Raw genomic sequence first — 18,774 nt, 5'->3', positions numbered from 1 at the left:
GAAAGGCCCTAAACATATCACAGACCTTCGAGAAAAGGTCACACATCACGTCGGACGAGCATTACAGGAGTTTCCGGAGCACACTTAGCAATCTGTGACAGCACCACACCTGTTCCTCGTTAAAAAAAAAATAAATAAATAAAAGTCCAATCTTTATTTTAAAAAACAAAATTTATTTTTCCTTCCGAGAGATATTACATACATTAACTCTTTACAAAAATAAAATTACAGCATCGGTCTTCTGGAACTTACAAGAAAAGTTCTTTTGAATATCATCGTTTTTTTTTTTTTTCTTTAAAAAAAAAAACGTTCAAAGTATCACAGAATCGCAAAAACTCCAACAAAACAGGACATCAGATTCACAGTAGCGCTGACATGCTTTCTCTTACCAGAGAGTGCACCACTGATATACCACTTCAGCCCCGATATCGGCACTCTGGAGTACAATTTAAGTAGATGTTCATCTTAAACTGAAATAACTACCATAACATTACTGCCCTTCTTTATAATCTTATAGGCTATAAAGAAGATATGTGTGAATGAATAACGAAGTATAGGTAAACATCGGCAGTGAAATTTGACTTTGCATCAGCTTTTGCGATGACGGGGGAGGTTTCAAGTCGCTCGAGAAAACCTTGAAACACTCGAATCAGCTGATAAAAAGTGATAAAGAGCCGAAACACATCAAAGCACACGCGTCAATAGCAGAAGACGCTGGAAGCTTTAAACGTGATATGATAGCAGCAGATGGCTGTCATATCCCATTTAAAGTCCAATTTTTCACGCGAGATCGGAGTGCTGGATTCATTCATGCACACATATGGAATGTGATGGTAGGAAAAAAGCGTAGTGGACACACACATCATAACAGCTAGACTTAAACGACCTAACAATAACAGGGTAAAATCACGGCGGGGGCAGAATACGCAAATCCACGTACCTTATGACACAGTTAATCTTAAGTATATGAAATATTAGCGATTTTTGCAGCTTTCTCGTAAAAAAACAAACTGCTGCATCCCGATCAACATTGCATTCATTAGGCTTTCGTACACTAAATGGCGCTTTGGTTACAAGTATTTCGGAACAGTTCCAGGTGATTCTTGGTTAGCACAGAGTTTTTTTATGCATCAGCCGATTCCATCCTAAAGTTCTTCGCAGTCTATTTCACAAACCACTTTATACACTGATTAGCTAGGAACAGAAGCGCACTATTTACAAATAACGACGGGGAACTAAGAGTGTCAATACAACGTTCTGCGTGGCTGTCTGGCTACTTATCACTGCCATCAAATAGTTTGAAGTTGATCACGTGACTGGCCGTCGTGACATTCTCGGTAGCTCGTTCCACTTCGCGAGATCTTGGAAGAATTGAATCACATTTTGAGATGCACTGGACTAATCAGCTTGCCACCATTCTAAGAACACCAACAGTTTATGGTTCTTACGCAATGAAGGGATGTCGGCGAAGCGCGTGATGCCCGCGGTCATCGTAATCCTCTCTACTTTTGGTGTCCGTCCCGGTCAACAAGGACTAGCAAGGGGTCCTCTGCATGTTCAGAAAGCATTCGGAAATAACCCGTAATGGTCCTTCTCGTCAACAAACGTGGCCCTCAAGACGCAACCGCAGCACGATTAGGAGACACAGGGACAACAGGACCACTGTAATCGAACACTCGTGTTGTATAGCCTTGTTTGTTCGGTCTGGGCGAGGTCGACCTAAAGAATAAAAATGATAACAAAATTAGAAAGTAGGTTCATTTGGTCATTTTACATTGTTATAAATAAAAACGGTTGCTGATGGACGGATTTGGAGATATCCGTGTAATTTTATTATCACATGCACATGCTTAGATCGATAAATATGGCAAGAAATTGTTAATTAAGATCGCCAAGAACATCTTAGGGTACTTCGCAAGTTAAATACGTCTTCCTGAAAAGATCACAGTCAGCTTCGATTCGTACGAAGGCAGATTTGCTCTTCGATTCTCCTTACCTGTAATAGGCTTCCACGGTTTCGTGGTGGGCTGATCCGTGGCCGTTTGGTACCAATATGGATCTCGCGCTGTAGGCCTGGCAGGTACCAAAATGGGCGGCTGAGGCGGAAGGGTCACAGGTCGCCACGGGGGACGCACAGGAATGAATGTTGCCGGAGCGAGTTGGGGACAGGAAGCTGGAGGAAAAAATAAAAAAGAAATAAAGATTACGATTTGACAAAAGCAAGGCGAAAGTAAAAGATAAAAATCAGCTTTGTGCGAGGTGTAAGAATATTGAAAATCTTACAAAAATTTCTGATTTTTTTATTTGGAAAATTAGTTCTTTTTGTTTAGATTCTTGCCACTAATGAGATATAGGAATAAAATCTGCAGTTTTGAAATCAAATTTATTCTGGTAGGGGCTGAAAATATTAAAAAATTTCCCATTTGTAAAATTTCCTACATAACACTGGCAGAACCAAATTAGTTGTCCTGGGAATGATAGCGAAACGAAAACAGAACAATTAACCTTACTTTCGCTAAAACAAGGAACACTAGGGGGTGGCTTACTACGACAAACAAGTGAGGGTTATTCCGAGACACTTTAGTACAGCCAAATTACCGCAGACAGGAAATCGGTTCGTAAACACACGCACAAGTTCCCAAAAACAGATGCTATAGTCACGGATGTCGTTTACTTGTGGTTATAAATTGCCTTAGAGACGAAGTGTTATATGTGTAGGGTAATGTGTTGTTTTGGAAGTATCCGGCTACTTCAAAGGAACACACCGGATGGCCACAGATCCAACAGGTTGAAAATAGGGAGTATTGTTCACGTGCTACGGGGCAGGCTGACCGAGGCTTTTCAACGAATTAAAGGAAAAATAATAAATAAAGAAAGAGGGGATTGGCAGGAACCACTGTGTAGAGGCGTGGAAAACTCCGAAGCAAATTGAGGATAGAGGAGAAAAAAGATATACAGGGAGGAGAGTGAAAGGGTAGGAGGATGAAGAGAGACCTGTGTGAGCTATGTGGGAGTGTGGGTTTTTTTGGTGGTTTTAAGAAATGGAAGTAGTCAACGGAAACAGCTGTTAAGATTTTCGTCAGCGTAAATAAAAGAAGTGAGTAACAGTTAATATTTGAGGGTTTTGTCGTCGGAAAAAAATTGTGTTAGCAATATCTGAGTTTTCGGAGCGTGAGGGAGAGTGCGGAGATTAAGCCAGTCCGGCATTAGAAGGCAAGAGCAGTGGCCGTCTTTACGAGACAAACCGTCATGGATAGTGACCGTGTGATACGAGCACTGTCAAATAATGCTTAGTTTAATAAGAAGTTTGTGCAAGATAGAGTAAAGAAGAGTAGCTTCGGTGCACTCTCTCCTTGTGGAAAGATAGCCGACTAGGGTAAAAAAAAAAGGCCTCAGGAAGGAAAGATAGCAGTACCCGTAGCCATGGGGTAAGACCGTGCGACAAAGTGCCAGTTCAGTTCAGATATACAGTGAGGACATCTAAATGCCAGAATTGTGATCCTTACTAGAGAAATTAGCCAGGAGTCCCAGAATGAATGCCCTGAAGTACGACGACGACATTTTCAGCTAAGAATGGAAGGATCTCAAACAGCGAAGCACGACAAAAGAAAAATTAAGTAAGTGGCTAACTTAATATTCGCATTATCTTAAAGGACTTTAGGACCCTAATAAATGATTAGGGAGGATTTATGTACATGTATAAAATTATATACGCAAAGTGGGAGGGATAGGTTAGAAATATAATAGAAATTTGACTGATATAAATTTTGTAATTACAGAAAGGAACTGAAGAAAAAGATAAGAGTGTTATTGATATTATTGGCTTTTATTACTAATCAAACATATGTCATGTTATAATAAAGGAGAGAAAAAGGGAATATTTGTAATAAGTTGTTACTGGAAATTGTAGATATGAATAGCATTTTTTAGAAAGGGAGAGTAAGGTCCTAAACCTGTATACAAAGTAAGAAATATAGAGCATGTAAAGAAAATTATGGATAATGTGCAAGGTAGAAACGATAATAGATTACTGTACTGATATCGTTTGTGTTATAAATTACTGGATAACGTTAATTGAGAATATTCGATATATGAAGTTGAATATATAACTAATACTAAGCAATCACGGTTGAACATTAACTGTATATTTTCCAATTGTTCATTTTGTATGTTGTATATATATATATGAAAATAAACTATGTTCATTTTATATATTTGTATGTGTGTAATTGTTGTACTGGACACAAGCCTAACCAATGGGAATTAAACATATAAGAGTTTCTCCCCTATGAACTTAGAATTTTCTGAGAAGTAAAGTCAGATGCGCAAGTGGGGAGATATTATAAAAGGGAATTATTTAAAAGGGGAAATAATAAATATAACCAAATATATAAAAATAACATTTTCTTAAATTCCACCCCCCACAGAGGAAAATGTTCTTTATGAAACGAGAAAACACTCGGATTTCTTTTATACTGCAAAACAGGTACGTGGAAGGTTTCGCAGTTGTACTTACACTGCTTCATAATTTTCATTCCGTACACCAACGGGTCCTCCCCTCTAATGCAACTTTCCCCGGCCTCCTTTATAAACGCTTCGTCGCCACTTCGTAGAACTTTCCCGGACTGGAAAAAAAAACAAGAATAAACATTTAAAAAATTGCTAATATTATATTACGCGATTGCTGTCAAACAATTATTGTATTTCTTTTGCTGCCATCAATTAACTTATTTATTTTAAAAAATAATGAGAGTATTAGAATATAAAGAACATTTATAGAGGTTAAAGCAAAACACAGTTATTACAAAAAAAAAAAAAAAAAATATCTGTATTAAATAAGGTAAAATAAATAAATTCCATATAATACGAAAATTGATATAATATAAATAAAGATTGGTTTTAAAGTGAATTTGCAATTGCCAGCAAAGGTAACACCAAGATAGGTCACTTGCGTAGTAATACAAATGACGGATACAGGGGGTACTATTTGTCAAGTTTGACCTCGAGGCAGTTGCCATCGGCCCGTTTAGTTTCGTGGATATAGATCGTCTGCAGATATGAGCATATGGACCAGTCAGTTTTCATTCCGGCTTTATCATTTACAAAGCTCGCTCATGGTCCTAGCGATGAGCCTCGAAAGGCACCGTGTTGTGAAGGGAAAATGCTTTCGAGTTTACACTTTGTATAGTCATTCTGCGAAACCGATGACAATTTTATGCACAAATGGAGTGGAGCTTTTCTGCTGTAAGATGTAAAATCTTACAAATATAATATTTTGTGGAGGAGGGAGATTTATTTAAAGTAAAACTTATAATATGACAATATGGGGGAGCGAACCTTACAAGCCAAGGGATTAAATTAGACAACGTCTATACAAGGGGAGCGGTAATTGAAAAGCTATTAGCAACCTAGGGACACTTCGACTCTCAGCTCACACAGGCAAACCAGAACAACAGAAACCAGTAGCAACGGCTATTAGTAGAAGGTGTTAATTCTGGAAAACAATGGCGCGGTGGACCATGTGCTGTCGGGACATTTCTTTAATCGGTCACAATTGAAGGGGAGACAAGGTGGTGAAAACGGAACAAATGCTGGGAAGTAGATTTAAGTCTGTCTGGCTGGCAGTGATGGCAAGTTTTATAGATCGTGGGAAATTAGTCTGCTAAAATATAACTATAAGCGGCTGACTTCAAAAGGTACTGACAGCCTGAAAAAGTTTACAAATTTCTTAAAATAAGAAGTTAGATCGAGCAACAAGGAATCAGCTTGAGAAAATAAAATGGGCAAATAAGAAGAGAGAGAAAGTTGATAAAATGAGTAAGATTGGTTAAACAGAAAACTAGGGAAGATTTGACATATGTAGGCGGTACAGAAAAGGAGATGAACAAAAAGTGAGTGAATGGGGAGAGAGGAGACACAGAGTTGAGAATTTGGGAGTGTTTTGCGAAGATGAGTTAGACACAGAACCCCGAGTTGAGTTATGTGGGTGTTTAGGAAAATGAGTTAGTGGGATTCTAAGTTGAGTTTTCGTAGGTGCTAGGGAAAGTGAAATAGTCAGCGGACACAGCAGTCGAGATTTTCGTCGAGATAAGTAAAATGAGTTAGTAACATGGACAGTTGAGGGTTCTGTTGTGGTAGGAAATATGTGTCAGTTAACAGTGGAGTGTTTGGTCTTGGTGGGAAAAGAGAAGGGTAGTGCCCTGGGAAGTTTTCTTCTTGAAAAAGTTCTTAATAGGTGGAGCGGAAAAACGAGGGTAGCACCCTATGAGTTTTTCCTTGTGATACGTTTTAATAAGGTGGAGAGAAAGGGAGCGAAATCCGCAGAATCAGTAGCTCAAGAGAAGGAGCGAAAATGCGAAATTAGTAGCTCGAGGAGAAGGAAGGAAGCAACGAATGGAAAAGATAGAAGTAGCCCGAATAAGGTGGAGAAAGAACGCCAGTCCCAGTGCAGCAAAGAGTTCCAAAAAAAAAAAAAAAATTTATCTGTAGCAAATTCAGGTGAAGCAGATGAAGGAGATCCTCAGAGAGCCAAAAATGGAAGGTTGAAACCGCCCTGAAAAGGAAAGGAAAGGAAAGTAAAAAGATAGAAGTAGGTGAGATATTATTAAATACTGTAAGTTAACAAGGACTGTTAGTGAAACAGTATAGTGATTAATTAATGAAAAAGGGATAGCACTAGAAGTAAATTGATAGATAAATTACCTCTGAAGTAAATTATATATCTACTAGCAGAGTTTAATTAATTCAAAAGGGTTATTGTGAAATGCAAGAAAAACGAAGGATGAGTAATAGATTAAATTGTTGTTCAAAGGATTATAATATGTTAGAAGGATAGTAAATTTTATATGAGAAGTTTTGACTATGTTTTAAGGACAGATAATTGAATCCTATGAGAAGTTTTGATTATGTTCTAAGGATAGATAATTGAATATAGTGTTTGTATTAATGAAGAATTGTTGGTCCAACTGAAAGACTAATAACAAATAGAGACTTTAGGAAAGTTATGATTGGTCTTCAGTGTATTGTAACAGAATGGCGAGAACACAGAGTATAATGATGAAAATAGCATATTGATTGTTAATATAAGAATAATATATGCAAGGTATCCTTGACTTAACCTTGTATGCATATTACATGTTTTTTTTTTCAATTGTATATTATGTTGTATATATAAGTGTAAATAAACTATGTTATGTTATGTTATATATTAATGTGTGCGTTGTTTATCATTCCTGAGCACTCAGCCTTTCCGAAGGGAATTATAAATAATAGAGAAGTTCCCACGAATCTGGAATTCTCCGGTGAAGTAAAGTCAGATGCGTAAGTGGGGGAAATAAGAATAAAGTGGACAAACACATAATAGGGAACAAAACGAAATAAGAACAATAAAACAATAACTAAATATATAAATTAAGGACATGTTTTTCACCCCCCACACTGCCATACTGCGTTTTTTTTTTTTTTTTTTTTTGCTCAGAGTGCTTTGAGAAACAAAACGAAAAGCACACGAGAGTGCGTGTAGATCACATCCACTTATCCACGCCTATCTACTGTTGGTTAAGATCTAAAACAGCGCTGCCGGATTCGTTATGACTGACCTCTCTTTGGTGAATCCGTGTCTGCAATCTGTTATAGGGTGCTCAGAGATTTGTTTTTGTGCAACAGCATCAAATATTTTTCTTGCTATATTTAGCGGGCTAAAAGCATCTTTTCCTGCACATATGTTGTTGCAATAATGCAGGTGGAAAGGCAGGTGGCATTTCCCCTCCGCGAAAAGTAGACGGAGGATGTTCTGCCAGTTAAGAAGCGAGACAAGTTGATAGTGCGTTACTGAGCAGCTATCACTCCCATTTTGAACACTGTTCCCAGTGTTCAAAATGGGAGTGATAGCTGCTCAGTAACGCACTATCAACTTGTCTCAAGTAACGAGGGCGGATCTCAGCAACAAGTACTTTTCTGAGCACAGATCTACAATAAATACCGCGTGTAGGACATTCTATTATTATCCCTAAATACTTCAGAAAAAGAAAACCTTATAATTCTTTAATAAAGGATTTTTTTTTTTTTTTGTTTATCTTATGAAACTTGTAGTTACTTACAAAGCACTGAAAGCCTCCCATATCCCTTCGTTGGGTATAAGTGTAAAGGACTCCGGCTTCTTCCCAACTGCCCAGACAACGGTATTCTCTCTCTGCATGAAAAAAAAAAAAAATGAAGTTTAATGTAAAAAGCATCGCGAGATTAATAATTATTATCTAAACAACATCATTTTTAAATATTTTCTACTTCATTAATAATTTTCCTTGGCAGTATAACCTGAAGCGGTGCAATGCGTGATGCTCAAAATAGCGCCATACCGTAACGTTCTCATAAAAATATCGTAACGAAAATGGGTTTGACCTTTTATATTTAAATTATGCTAGCAGTGACCCGTTTTGTTCTAACAGCGCATATTCGTTTCTCTCAGAGAGAAATCCTTTCTCGGTTTTTGTTTTCAATTTTGGTGTCACGTGTACTGCTGAAGCATTGCGCTTATAAGTGCCCCATCACGTGTCCTTTGTTAATTAAGCTAATCTACCCCATCGTTTCCCGCCACATATCGTCTCGGGCTACCACCAAAGATCACAAAGTATAATCTTAATACTAAAATATTTAATTTCGTTCTTGATAAGGCCGGACTTTCGTCTGTACCCCCCTCCCCTAACCAACCGGCTTCACTCCTAGGTCCTGGTGACTCGGCACACGGACCTTAAACGAAAAAAGGGACTGTGGCACAGAAGGAATAAACAGTCGCCCCACTGAGCCAAGTGTCTCAGCCAGCACGGATTCGCTGAATAAGATGAAGACGTCGATTAGTACGCTTGGCGAAACCTAAACAATGCCGACCATTAGGGTGGTGCAAGGCCCTCAGTAACAATAATCGCGTGATAGCCACGTGCATATTTGTAATGTCCCCCATTAGACAACAAAGTAGAAATACTTAGTGGCGTTACATGCCCCCTTCTGTATCTCTTCTATCATCTGGCTGTTTACTCAAAGCCGAGATGAAAATCATGCCACATTGCAACTTGTCAGGTCGTTTTTGTTGAAGGAACTACAGAATGATGGATATAATTTTGGATTCCTTCAACATTACGCAAAATTAATGAATAAAGGGGGGAGGGGAATCTACAGACGTTTAAACGCAATCGCGTGAAAAGGCGGATATTAAACATTATTCTCGCTAGATGGCAGCACCAGACGCACACACACCCGGTAATTATCGCACTTTACGTACGCCTCGTGTTTTTATGAGACGCGTTAATTTGAGGATAGTGGGGGGAAGGCCAGCGGCACCGTAATTGTAATTTCATTCATTACGTGCCTCTGTTCACTGTCCTGGAGGAAAGGACGCCTGTAGGCGTAGCAACAGAGGCGTGCGCGCTGGAGTGTATCTTGCCGTCGGGCTATATCCATCTGAACGAACGTTATTTATATTTCAATTTAGGGCCGCGCAGCCACGGCACTTCGCATCATCAGCGACCTATCAGACACGGCGCTTGGTGAGCGACGTTAAAATTTGCGGTATCGATTTGGCCGCGTTAATGTTCGGGCGGGTGACGAGGGGGAAGTGGCGGAATTACTTTTTATTATTTTGAAATCGTAATATTTATTGGCCTTCCTTAAATATTTTACGGAGGTTAATCTACCGCGCGAGCGGTTGCTTCCCAATCGCCGACAGAAGCATCGCGACGCGAAATGCGCGTTTCGTGGCAACGTGTGAAAAGCGTGCGGTGTGCTAAGTGAGCGGGTGCCAGTCACGCTCTGCCGCAACAATGCGCTCATCAAGTCCGCTCTCCACCCGACAAAGCCGCGAGTGAGTGCAGCGCCGAAACGGGGTTGCAAAAATGAGCGTGCCAGTGCTTGAACAGTGCGATCAACGAACAAACCTACTTTCTAGTCGGATGTCACGGCGGTGATGGACGAAGAAAACCGAACTGTGCACGGCGACACGACGGAACCCGTATCTCCACGCTGCAAATAAAAATCGCTTGGTTTAGGCACAACAATGGACGGCCCCGTTCAAAAACAGCGCCGCAGATTGATGCGAATACTGTAGCGGCCACAAAACACAAACAAGAGAAAAAGACAGTGCAACTGAGGACATGGAAGAAGAACAATGGTTAAGAGAAAGAGAGAGAGACAGAAGGAAGAAAGACAGATAAGAATTAAAAGAGACACACGTAATCGAAATGGAGAATAGACAGAAGAAGACTTACCTTCGTAGACGTGGGAACGGTCCTCGCAGTTGCTGACGGTGTAGAACATGATGTCGGGGTTGTTGCAGTCGGAGGACACCTTGGCACACAGACCTGGAGCTCCGGGGACCATTCCGGTGTAGTCGCCCGTGATGGGACAGGGCGCCATCTGGGCTGTGTGAATCCCTGTAGGGTATTTAAGAGCTGCAATTAAAACACACAGCATGTGATTTGTTTACTGGTAACTGTTGTCGCACATGGTTATACACATCGCGCGTGCGGGAGGGAGCGTCCTACAATAAGAAGGCGCAATAACGCAAAAACATTTTATAGGAACAAAATAAGAAAAAAACGGGAACTCACTTCCTTGGGTGATCCAGATCTCGGGCTGGAACTGTTGGCTCTGACACAGCGATTCCGTGTACTGACTGCTCGGTTGGATACCTACAAAGACACACGACGTCTTATTAGTACCTCTGGAACAACAGCGTCTTAGAAAGTTCAGAGTTGCAATAACATCGAGGGTTGTCCACTTACCTAACTGGAACTCCATCACGTTGGGGCTTCTTCTCTGCAGCCAGATGCAGTTGTACGACTCCTCACCACTGAAAGACAATCGGGAACACATCAGACACACAGTAATAATGGCGCTTTTTGTTAATTAATTTTATTAATATACACCGTAATATTTCATAAGAGGGACTTTTAGTGTCTAAGAATAAAAATAATTAATTAAACAGCATTAAGACGCCGTAACATGTATGAAAAGGTGGGTGGTGTTCTCATTAGATTCTTCGCTACAGCCCACCTAATCCCTTGTCCAAAGAACTAGGTGGCCAAATGCGGCTCTGGTCGATTAAAATAAAAATCCAATGAAACTTGGATCCTTACCACTGGGTCACTGTGTAGATGATGAAGCGGTCACTCGGGGCTTTATTGTCTCTGAGGATGCAACGCGCTGTGAAGGTCTGGAACCGAAAGAAATCCTTAAAGGTGAAACTGCTGCCATCCACCAGCGCGTGTTCCCACTGCCCTTGGGTCCACTCAGGAAAGCGACATCTGGCCACTTCCACTTCAGCTGGAAGACTGCGTTCGGGCACTAAAAGTGGAGGGAAGAAGAAGAAGACCTTTTAATAAACCTGAACATCGAAAAGTGTCATTTCAATTCTAATTACGTCTCGCTTAATTGCATTTTGGATCCGGGTTAACTTCTCCGGATCGTAAACTGCTTTTATAATGCTGTTAAAATTAACGTCTTTTCGATACTTTATCAGAACTGTCAAAAGGTGAATGCGTAACTTACTTGGATTCAAGACGAAAGTTTCGAATCCCTCCGTGGAGCTGGTGAGCTGGGTGGCACACGTGGAATCTGGGCTCAGGGCTACGTAGATACGGCCAGACGCTGGATCTTTTCGATATAGCTGTTGAAAAAGAGTGAATGAGAAGGAGGTACAGATAAGTTTATGAAAATTAGTAAACAAATGAGAACTCTCTCATAATGCACTTAGAGATCTTAGGCATACCGATTAATAAATATAACAAGTACATAAAAAGTAAAATACACTTCGCTACACAAACAGAAGAAAATAAACTTCTTCTGTTTGTGTCCTAAGTGGATATTAGCTAGCTAAAAACAAATCTCTTATGACGTTTTGGACCCCATTCGGGTTCGTTATCAACTCAACAATCTACAACAGAGGAAAAGCAAATATTAAAAGAAATATTGATTTTAGTTAATTGAACTTAAAATACTTTTGTAAAGCTTTTCCACTTAGGCACATAATACTAAAAGAAAATTGCAAAATACACGAAGCCAAGGGGTATCTGTCTTATTTACCCGCATATTTATTATCTCCCAAAATATCAATAACAAGTTGAAATTGGAAAGAATAATTAGAGGAAAGAAAGAGCGTGTCAACATACCCCGCATCTGTACTTGGGATCCGAATCAGAATTATCTTTGATGTCCATCAGAGCTAGGTAACGATCTCCATTAGGTCCGGGCCAATCACCAAGGCAGAGAAAGGTGACATCTAGCGAGGAAAACGGAAACTATACCTTCTTTGAATAATTTTATTTATTTCAATAAATGTATTAATAAGGATAATTTAGTATTGCAATCATTATTTTATCATCCTCTAATAAGTCTACAATTCGGACACGAAGGGGTCCAGGACCCCTATTTGCATGACCCTGATTGTATTACTACAAGTATTACTCCAAAAGATGACATCCAAATGGCGCAATAGTGAATGCAACTGTCAGGTGATGAACGCAAGCTTTTTTATGTTTAGAAGATTGGGGCATGGACAAGTGGTCAAGTTCAGTTGCTCAAGCTGCACGTCCAAATCTACGTGATAACATCACAAAATGTGGTAATATTTCTTATACTCTTCTTGAAATTTCTCTGACCAAGTGATCGTCGAGGGGCATAAAAACAAAGCTTTCTTTATTTTCTCGCTTCCATCCCGGTGCTAAAAAATCGTGACCCGGTCCAGCAATCATGACGTCATTTGGATATCGTCTGTAAGAGTACGTTTCGCTATTTATTATCGTACGATTTCTTTGTTATCGATCGCCACATCGTGGTCAATCGGCGTACTTACTGAATGGGGTGAAGGTGCATTGTCGAAACTGGACACTCAACATGTTGCCATGGGGACAGTTGCTGATCTCCGAGAAGGGCTGTTCACACCGATACTCTCCGTTGTTCCCGGAGTAAGTAAAGCGGTAGCGACCACTGATGGGACAAAAAAGGTCTTGGATAGTAGGAAGAGAGCCGATCTGCGGTTTGTTGGATCCTGAAAAAAAAGAAAAAAAAAAGTAGTTCAAAATCAAGGTAAAGTTAGAAATGTGAGCTGTGTGAGAGGATAAAAATAGACACAATTTGTGCATTCTGCTTGTTCAACGATCCAATCTGGTAGTACAAATAAGAGCCCTAAAACCCACGGAGGCAGAAAGCTGGAGAAAAGTAGAAGTCACGGCTTTGACCTGGCGGAGATAATAACGAGGGGGCAAGTTAAGAAGCGCACACAGTATTATGCAAATGACGCTGTTCTCGCGTGTGGAACGAACAACCTGCCGATGCCCACTCCGGCGAAACACGCACTTAACTGCACATCATTAGAGAAACAATTTCGCAGGAAATGACACACACACATCGCACGTGCACCGGCGACAGGGGTTCACTAATGGCGACCCCTGCAGGACAAGAAACGCGAGCAGTTTGCACGAGAGAGTGAGCGACCGGCGCGTGAAGAAATTTAATGCATTATTTGGAGTTTTTGTGTGTGTGTTCAAGTGGAGCGCGCAATGTTAACGTAGCGGATGTTCGCTCTTAAACTCGGGTCATTAATACGGCGGGGATTTGTCATCGCCAGGCTATTAACGTCCTTCAATAGCAAATCCACTCGTTTATTCTTCTTTTATTAGACCCCTCGTAAGTCTAGAAAAAAAGTCGGTTGGCCTTCGCCGGCGTTGCTAACATTAGTGATCGTCCAATCGTCATCTTAAAGATGCTGTCACTGTTAATGTACTGCTGCACTCATCACTTAGGGCATTTGTCGAGTGTGCTGCCTGGATCCGGGGATTTTATTATAATTTACTCTCGAAATTAACTCCTCACTTCGCTATTAATTAAATAATTTACTCTTCGCTATTTTAAGTGAAGAGTAAATTATTTAATTATGTGAATACGTATTATTTTGGAAATAAAGTCAAATTCGGAAACAAAATAATCAACTTACGAAAAAGCATAATTTCCTTAAATCTTCTTTCTTGCACGGCCCTTTCGTCCGGACACGTGGCGCGAGCAGCTTCCTCGTTGGTGTAACACTTCCCTAAACCTGCAGATAAAACAAAATAAAACGTTAGCTCATAATTAAGGAATTCGATGGCAGTGAATCACAGCAATGGAGAACTGGCTCAATAACAATTTCCCTGTTTCGCAATATCACAGGCGCACTGACGAGATGGGTTAATGAACTAGCTATAGCAACCCCCCCATTTTCCCAAAGAACATTCTGCTTTATTTTATACAATTTTACTGCTATATATTTACCCTTTGAACCCATAATGGACTGCATTACTTCTTTAACCAACGATCCATTAACTTCTCTGGAAGAAGTTCAGCTAACGGGTCTATAATTCACCCGTCACCATTTTGATCCCCTTTGTGAAGTGGGGATGATTTCTCACATCTCCAGTCCCCGAATATAAAGATGCTCTCGTAATTACATAAGCGGCAGGGGGGTAATTGACACGTATCTGTTTAAATAACCCCTTTTATAAAAAGGCTAAAAATATTACTGCTGTCAGTTTATTCATTTCCCTTATTTTCTAGCATATTATTTTCAGTTGCATTTAATAATCAAAACAAATAATTGCGCTTAATGTACTGCCATTTGTCGTTTCCGAAATTGCTTGTAAAAGAGTGTTGTATATACCCACGGATCTATAGAAATTTTCTTGTAGAGAACCGACTGCAGGGGCGCGCCTTCCAGGTGTGCGAGGCACACAGGCGCCAGGAGGCCAAAGGTAAAATTCGTTGAATTTTATAATATTATTTTTTGGTGTTTTTAATTAAATGGGACGCCGTATAAATTTTTGCACACAGGCGCTGCACACTCCTGACCGACTGGCCCTCGTTCACCGTTTCTAGTGATACTTGCACTCGCAAAAGTAACGTCTTACAAAAGATATTTTTTTAATTTATAAATAGTAAAAAATTATATTGTTTCCGAAAAATAATGAGAGTCTCTTCAAGAATAGTAAGAGGATATTATGAGAAAAAAGATGATGATCAACGGTTACAAAAAAAAAAAAAAAAAAATTCTTTTGTTGCGAGGAATAATAGAGTATCGTACAAATAAGATGGCCTTTATTTCCTTGAAAAGCGGCCTCTGGTGGTATTGTGTACAATAGGAATTCTGTTTTCGTCAACACAACAGCACTTTTTTCTGCGCCTTTCTTTTGAAAGAGTGATTTCATCAGAAGGACCCGCTTTTCTTCAGGCCATTATGCACCAACTTCTGCAAACGTTTCTGTAATGTACGTTTAAACAATAAATACGTGTCAAACGTTATATGCTTGTTGCCCACGTACAATTAGTAATGAAGTAACTATTTGTACAGTAATAGAGCGTACATTCTTCTTTCGGTACAACCGGTCAGAATGTAATGCTTGAAATCAGATTCAAAACGTGATACGAGGTTTCGTCAAATTACAGCAAGAAACAAACGAAAAAGAAAAAAAAACTCCAAAGCGATATCACGCATTAATTTGTTGCTTCCGTCGCGACAAAGCGGACCTCATTATAATGTCAGTGGAGAGTTATCCACAGGGGCAGATGATGACAACATAAAGATTTTGCGCGTAATGCTTTTTTCTTTGCAGGTTGAATTCAACTACAAAGTTTATGTCGCTCTCGATGGCACACTCGCCTTTTCCAGACCTGTGCGTTTTTAGGTATGATAATGTGGTTTTTGTAACGCATGCGTGGACCTCACCAAGGTAAAGATGAAATATTAGAGATCCGTGTGTGAGAGAGCGAGAGATAAGCACTAAGGCAGAGCGCATGCTCTTCGATCAATATGCTCGATGAATGAAAAACCCCGAGTCTCCCGGAAATATACGAAATGTTTATATTCTGATCATTGAGATAAATATTAAGGAAAGAGACTTACCTTCAGTGTGTATCTGAATCACGTTAAGAGTCTTTAATGTCAAGTGGAAACACCTCATGCAGTCTTCTCCTCCCGTCCTGCAAAAGATCATACATAGTTCAGATATCACATCTGAGGTCAAGAGAAGGTTAAAATAAACAACAAAAATAGTAACTGGGACACACAATACGGGATCATCAAGAAAAGAACAGTTTTGAATGTGTTTTTTTTTTTTTTTTTTTTTTTTCTTTTTTTGATCTATCGGGAGTTTGGTGCCATGGAACACGTAAGATACGGGAATTTTTTTTTATCGTTGGTGATACGCTCTAGACGAAAAATTCCATTTTAAATTATATTAAATATATAAGCAATATGGAGTATACTACTGGCAGTGTATTTTTTCTGTGAAAAGATTTTTTATCAAACCAATAGCTTTCTTACGGGGCAATGTCAGTTTACAGTGCGATCTGGTGGCATAAAAGGTCCAAGAAGACAATGTTTACGAGAATAATTTATCCACCTTGAAGAATGAAAAGGTGAAATCACACAACTACTGTGGAGAGAATCTCTGAAAAAGCAGGGGCTGCATTAAATGGTAAAAAAATATTACAGTCGAGGTCTGTGAATGGTCTTGGATGCAGAGGGATGGCGTATTGAATACGCTTTTACTTCAATAATAAACTCACAATACCTACTTGTTCAATAACCAAAACTCACCAATGCCAGTCCAACACACAAAAAAATATACGCTTTCAAACTGTTGCGTCTTTTCTTAATGATCCAGTAGATGCATATACTCGTATAACACGAAACCAAAAGTGAAGACAAAACAAACCAACGTTGGTCTTGTAAGACCACAGCAACCACTTTGGTTTGTGTTCAATTATATTTCTGCACGTCAAATAAAGGTATATCAATTGCATTTGACTGGATTTCGCAAACAGGGGTGTTAGCAAATCTGTAAGCCCCTGCAAACCTCGTCACTATCATGTATTGTCTGTCCGTCAACATGGAACAACTTGACTGAAAGATTTATGAATTTTTTTATTTATTTATATATTTTGAAAATATTTGTATAGCCATTCCAAATTTCATTAAATCAGACAAACAGAAATCTGATTACATTCAACAAACTTTCATTAAATTTTCCATGCATCTATTTAGAATGCAACAAAAATTACAAAAAAAAAAAATATATTAATTTAAGGAAAAAAATTCGAACGCGAAAATTCCTGAAGTTTAACGTAGCGAGGGCATTACCGAACTTCTTTTAAGTTGTTATGCCGTTTAGTTCATATTGTGTATTAATCTAGATATTTTAACTTAAAAAAATGATAATATATATATATATATATATATATATATACACACAACGGTGCACCCAAAAAAAAATAAATAAATAAGCAAAGATAAAATAAAACACATCCAGCGAATCTTTTAAAATTTCAATGGAGGTTCAGGGCAAAGGTTCAGGGCAAGTGTACCCTTGCCCTGAACCTTTGAAGGGTACCCTGAAAAGTTCAGGGTACCCTTCTAGCCTACTTGCTGTACAGGGGGTGAACCTTGTGTTAATAAACTGATAGTAAGTGAGAAGGCTCCCACTAATGCATGATCTCGATTAATTACCTGGTCAGTTTGTTACTGAGAATAATAATACGCATTTCGAATTCAACTTATCCATTTCGGCATACATTTTTATATATAAAAATGTAACGAGCAGACTCCAAAATGAAGTGAGAAAAACTTACGTGTCTTTCAATATTACATTATTCCCCCGACGGCGATGGCAGCGTCCCCAAGGCGGTATGGAATCCCCTTCGACCGTAATTTCAGAGTAGGTTACTGTGTTGACTCCGTAGGTCGCTGAGGGCTGAGCTTGGATGAGATAAGTACCCTGAAACTCGACGGGGAAATAGCAAACTGCCGAACCTAGAAAAGGAATAAAGAACATACATCGCAGGCTTGAAATCATTACTTAGTCATTAAATCGTTAATATTACATAATCACAGTCATTAACCTAATGCTAAATGCAGTTTTCACTGTAGGCGTGAAGTCGCAAAGGTTGCCATTTTTTTTGCTCATTTTCAAACAAGCGTATTTGTGTTTGAAAGTGTGCGCACCCATGAGTTTACTGCGGTTCGTAAAGAAGCAATAATCAAAAAAAACAAACACCAAACTATTAAATAATAATAATAATAATAAAACTTTTATTATTTATAAGTTTTTTTCCCGACAAGCTCGTTCTTAAGTTTGTGTTCTTTAAAAAAAAAAAAAAATTAACTCAACTTCGCCGGCAGATGGCGCAGCACAATGCATTGCAATAGTGACATCTTTGCGCATCCCAGAGTTATCAGCTCCACAATGAATTGTCTTTTTACTGTTAAAAATAGCTCGTATTTCCACCACTAGGTGGAATGAAAGAATTCACGCAGATATGGTGGAGTATTCGCTATATTCATCACGTGACACGAGATTTCATTGTTCATATCCACTCTAGTGAAATCCTGCTACCATTTAATTTATTTGTCATATATTTTTTTTTTTTCACCAAGAATTTACACTGCAATTCTTAATATATTGTGGTTTCCCCATACTACCCTTTCTTCTCATTGCGGTATGAACCAACAAAAAGGAGAGGCAACATCGGTATATACAAGGATTCCATGTTTATAGATCGACTAAGGCAACAACAACATCAACAGAATGTGCAATTTAAGCTCTATTATTAATTTACTTGCATCAATAACGTAATAAGCTACTAAAATAGTCACCATCTCACTTTCGATCAATACTTGAAGTCAAGTAGCAGTAGAGGGTGGATCCAGCCTTAAATTTTTGTGTAGGGTGGGGTTGGAGAACAACGGAAGACTGA

At 39.2% G+C, this 18,774-nt stretch overlaps 1 protein-coding gene across 2 annotated transcripts in view; it reads right to left on the bottom strand.

Annotated features, from left to right (window-relative positions):
* Nucleotides 1-341: 341 nt before the first annotated feature.
* The window catches only part of LOC150087247 (uncharacterized), a 38,476-nt gene continuing 20,043 nt past the window's right edge, over nucleotides 342-18,774 (bottom strand). Inside the window, exons 2-15 of one of the 2 annotated variants that reach the window (XM_090371907.1) lie at nucleotides 17,650-17,830; nucleotides 15,923-15,999; nucleotides 13,985-14,083; nucleotides 12,845-13,039; nucleotides 12,162-12,271; nucleotides 11,542-11,659; nucleotides 11,130-11,337; nucleotides 10,776-10,843; nucleotides 10,602-10,682; nucleotides 10,260-10,442; nucleotides 8,100-8,191; nucleotides 4,517-4,625; nucleotides 1,997-2,173; nucleotides 342-1,719 (exon numbers count right to left, since the gene is read on the bottom strand). In XM_090371907.1, coding sequence (XP_090228033.1) covers nucleotides 1,598-1,719; nucleotides 1,997-2,173; nucleotides 4,517-4,625; nucleotides 8,100-8,191; nucleotides 10,260-10,442; nucleotides 10,602-10,682; nucleotides 10,776-10,843; nucleotides 11,130-11,337; nucleotides 11,542-11,659; nucleotides 12,162-12,271; nucleotides 12,845-13,039; nucleotides 13,985-14,083; nucleotides 15,923-15,999; nucleotides 17,650-17,830 — 1,820 coding nt within the window. In that variant the 3' untranslated portion in view covers nucleotides 342-1,597. The remainder of the gene's footprint in view (nucleotides 1,720-1,996; nucleotides 2,174-4,516; nucleotides 4,626-8,099; nucleotides 8,192-10,259; nucleotides 10,443-10,601; nucleotides 10,683-10,775; nucleotides 10,844-11,129; nucleotides 11,338-11,541; nucleotides 11,660-12,161; nucleotides 12,272-12,844; nucleotides 13,040-13,984; nucleotides 14,084-15,922; nucleotides 16,000-17,649; nucleotides 17,831-18,774) is intronic. The other variant, XM_090371908.1, reaches the window with a different exon arrangement.

The sequence above is a fragment of the Mastigoproctus giganteus genome, chromosome 4 (genome assembly GCF_048544385.1).
Source record: "Mastigoproctus giganteus isolate SK-2022 chromosome 4, ASM4854438v1, whole genome shotgun sequence".
In the NCBI taxonomy this organism is placed as follows: Eukaryota; Metazoa; Arthropoda; class Arachnida; order Uropygi; family Thelyphonidae; genus Mastigoproctus; species Mastigoproctus giganteus.
Note: the sequence above shows the minus strand (reverse complement) of the source record. Positions and strands in the feature narration are given on the sequence as shown.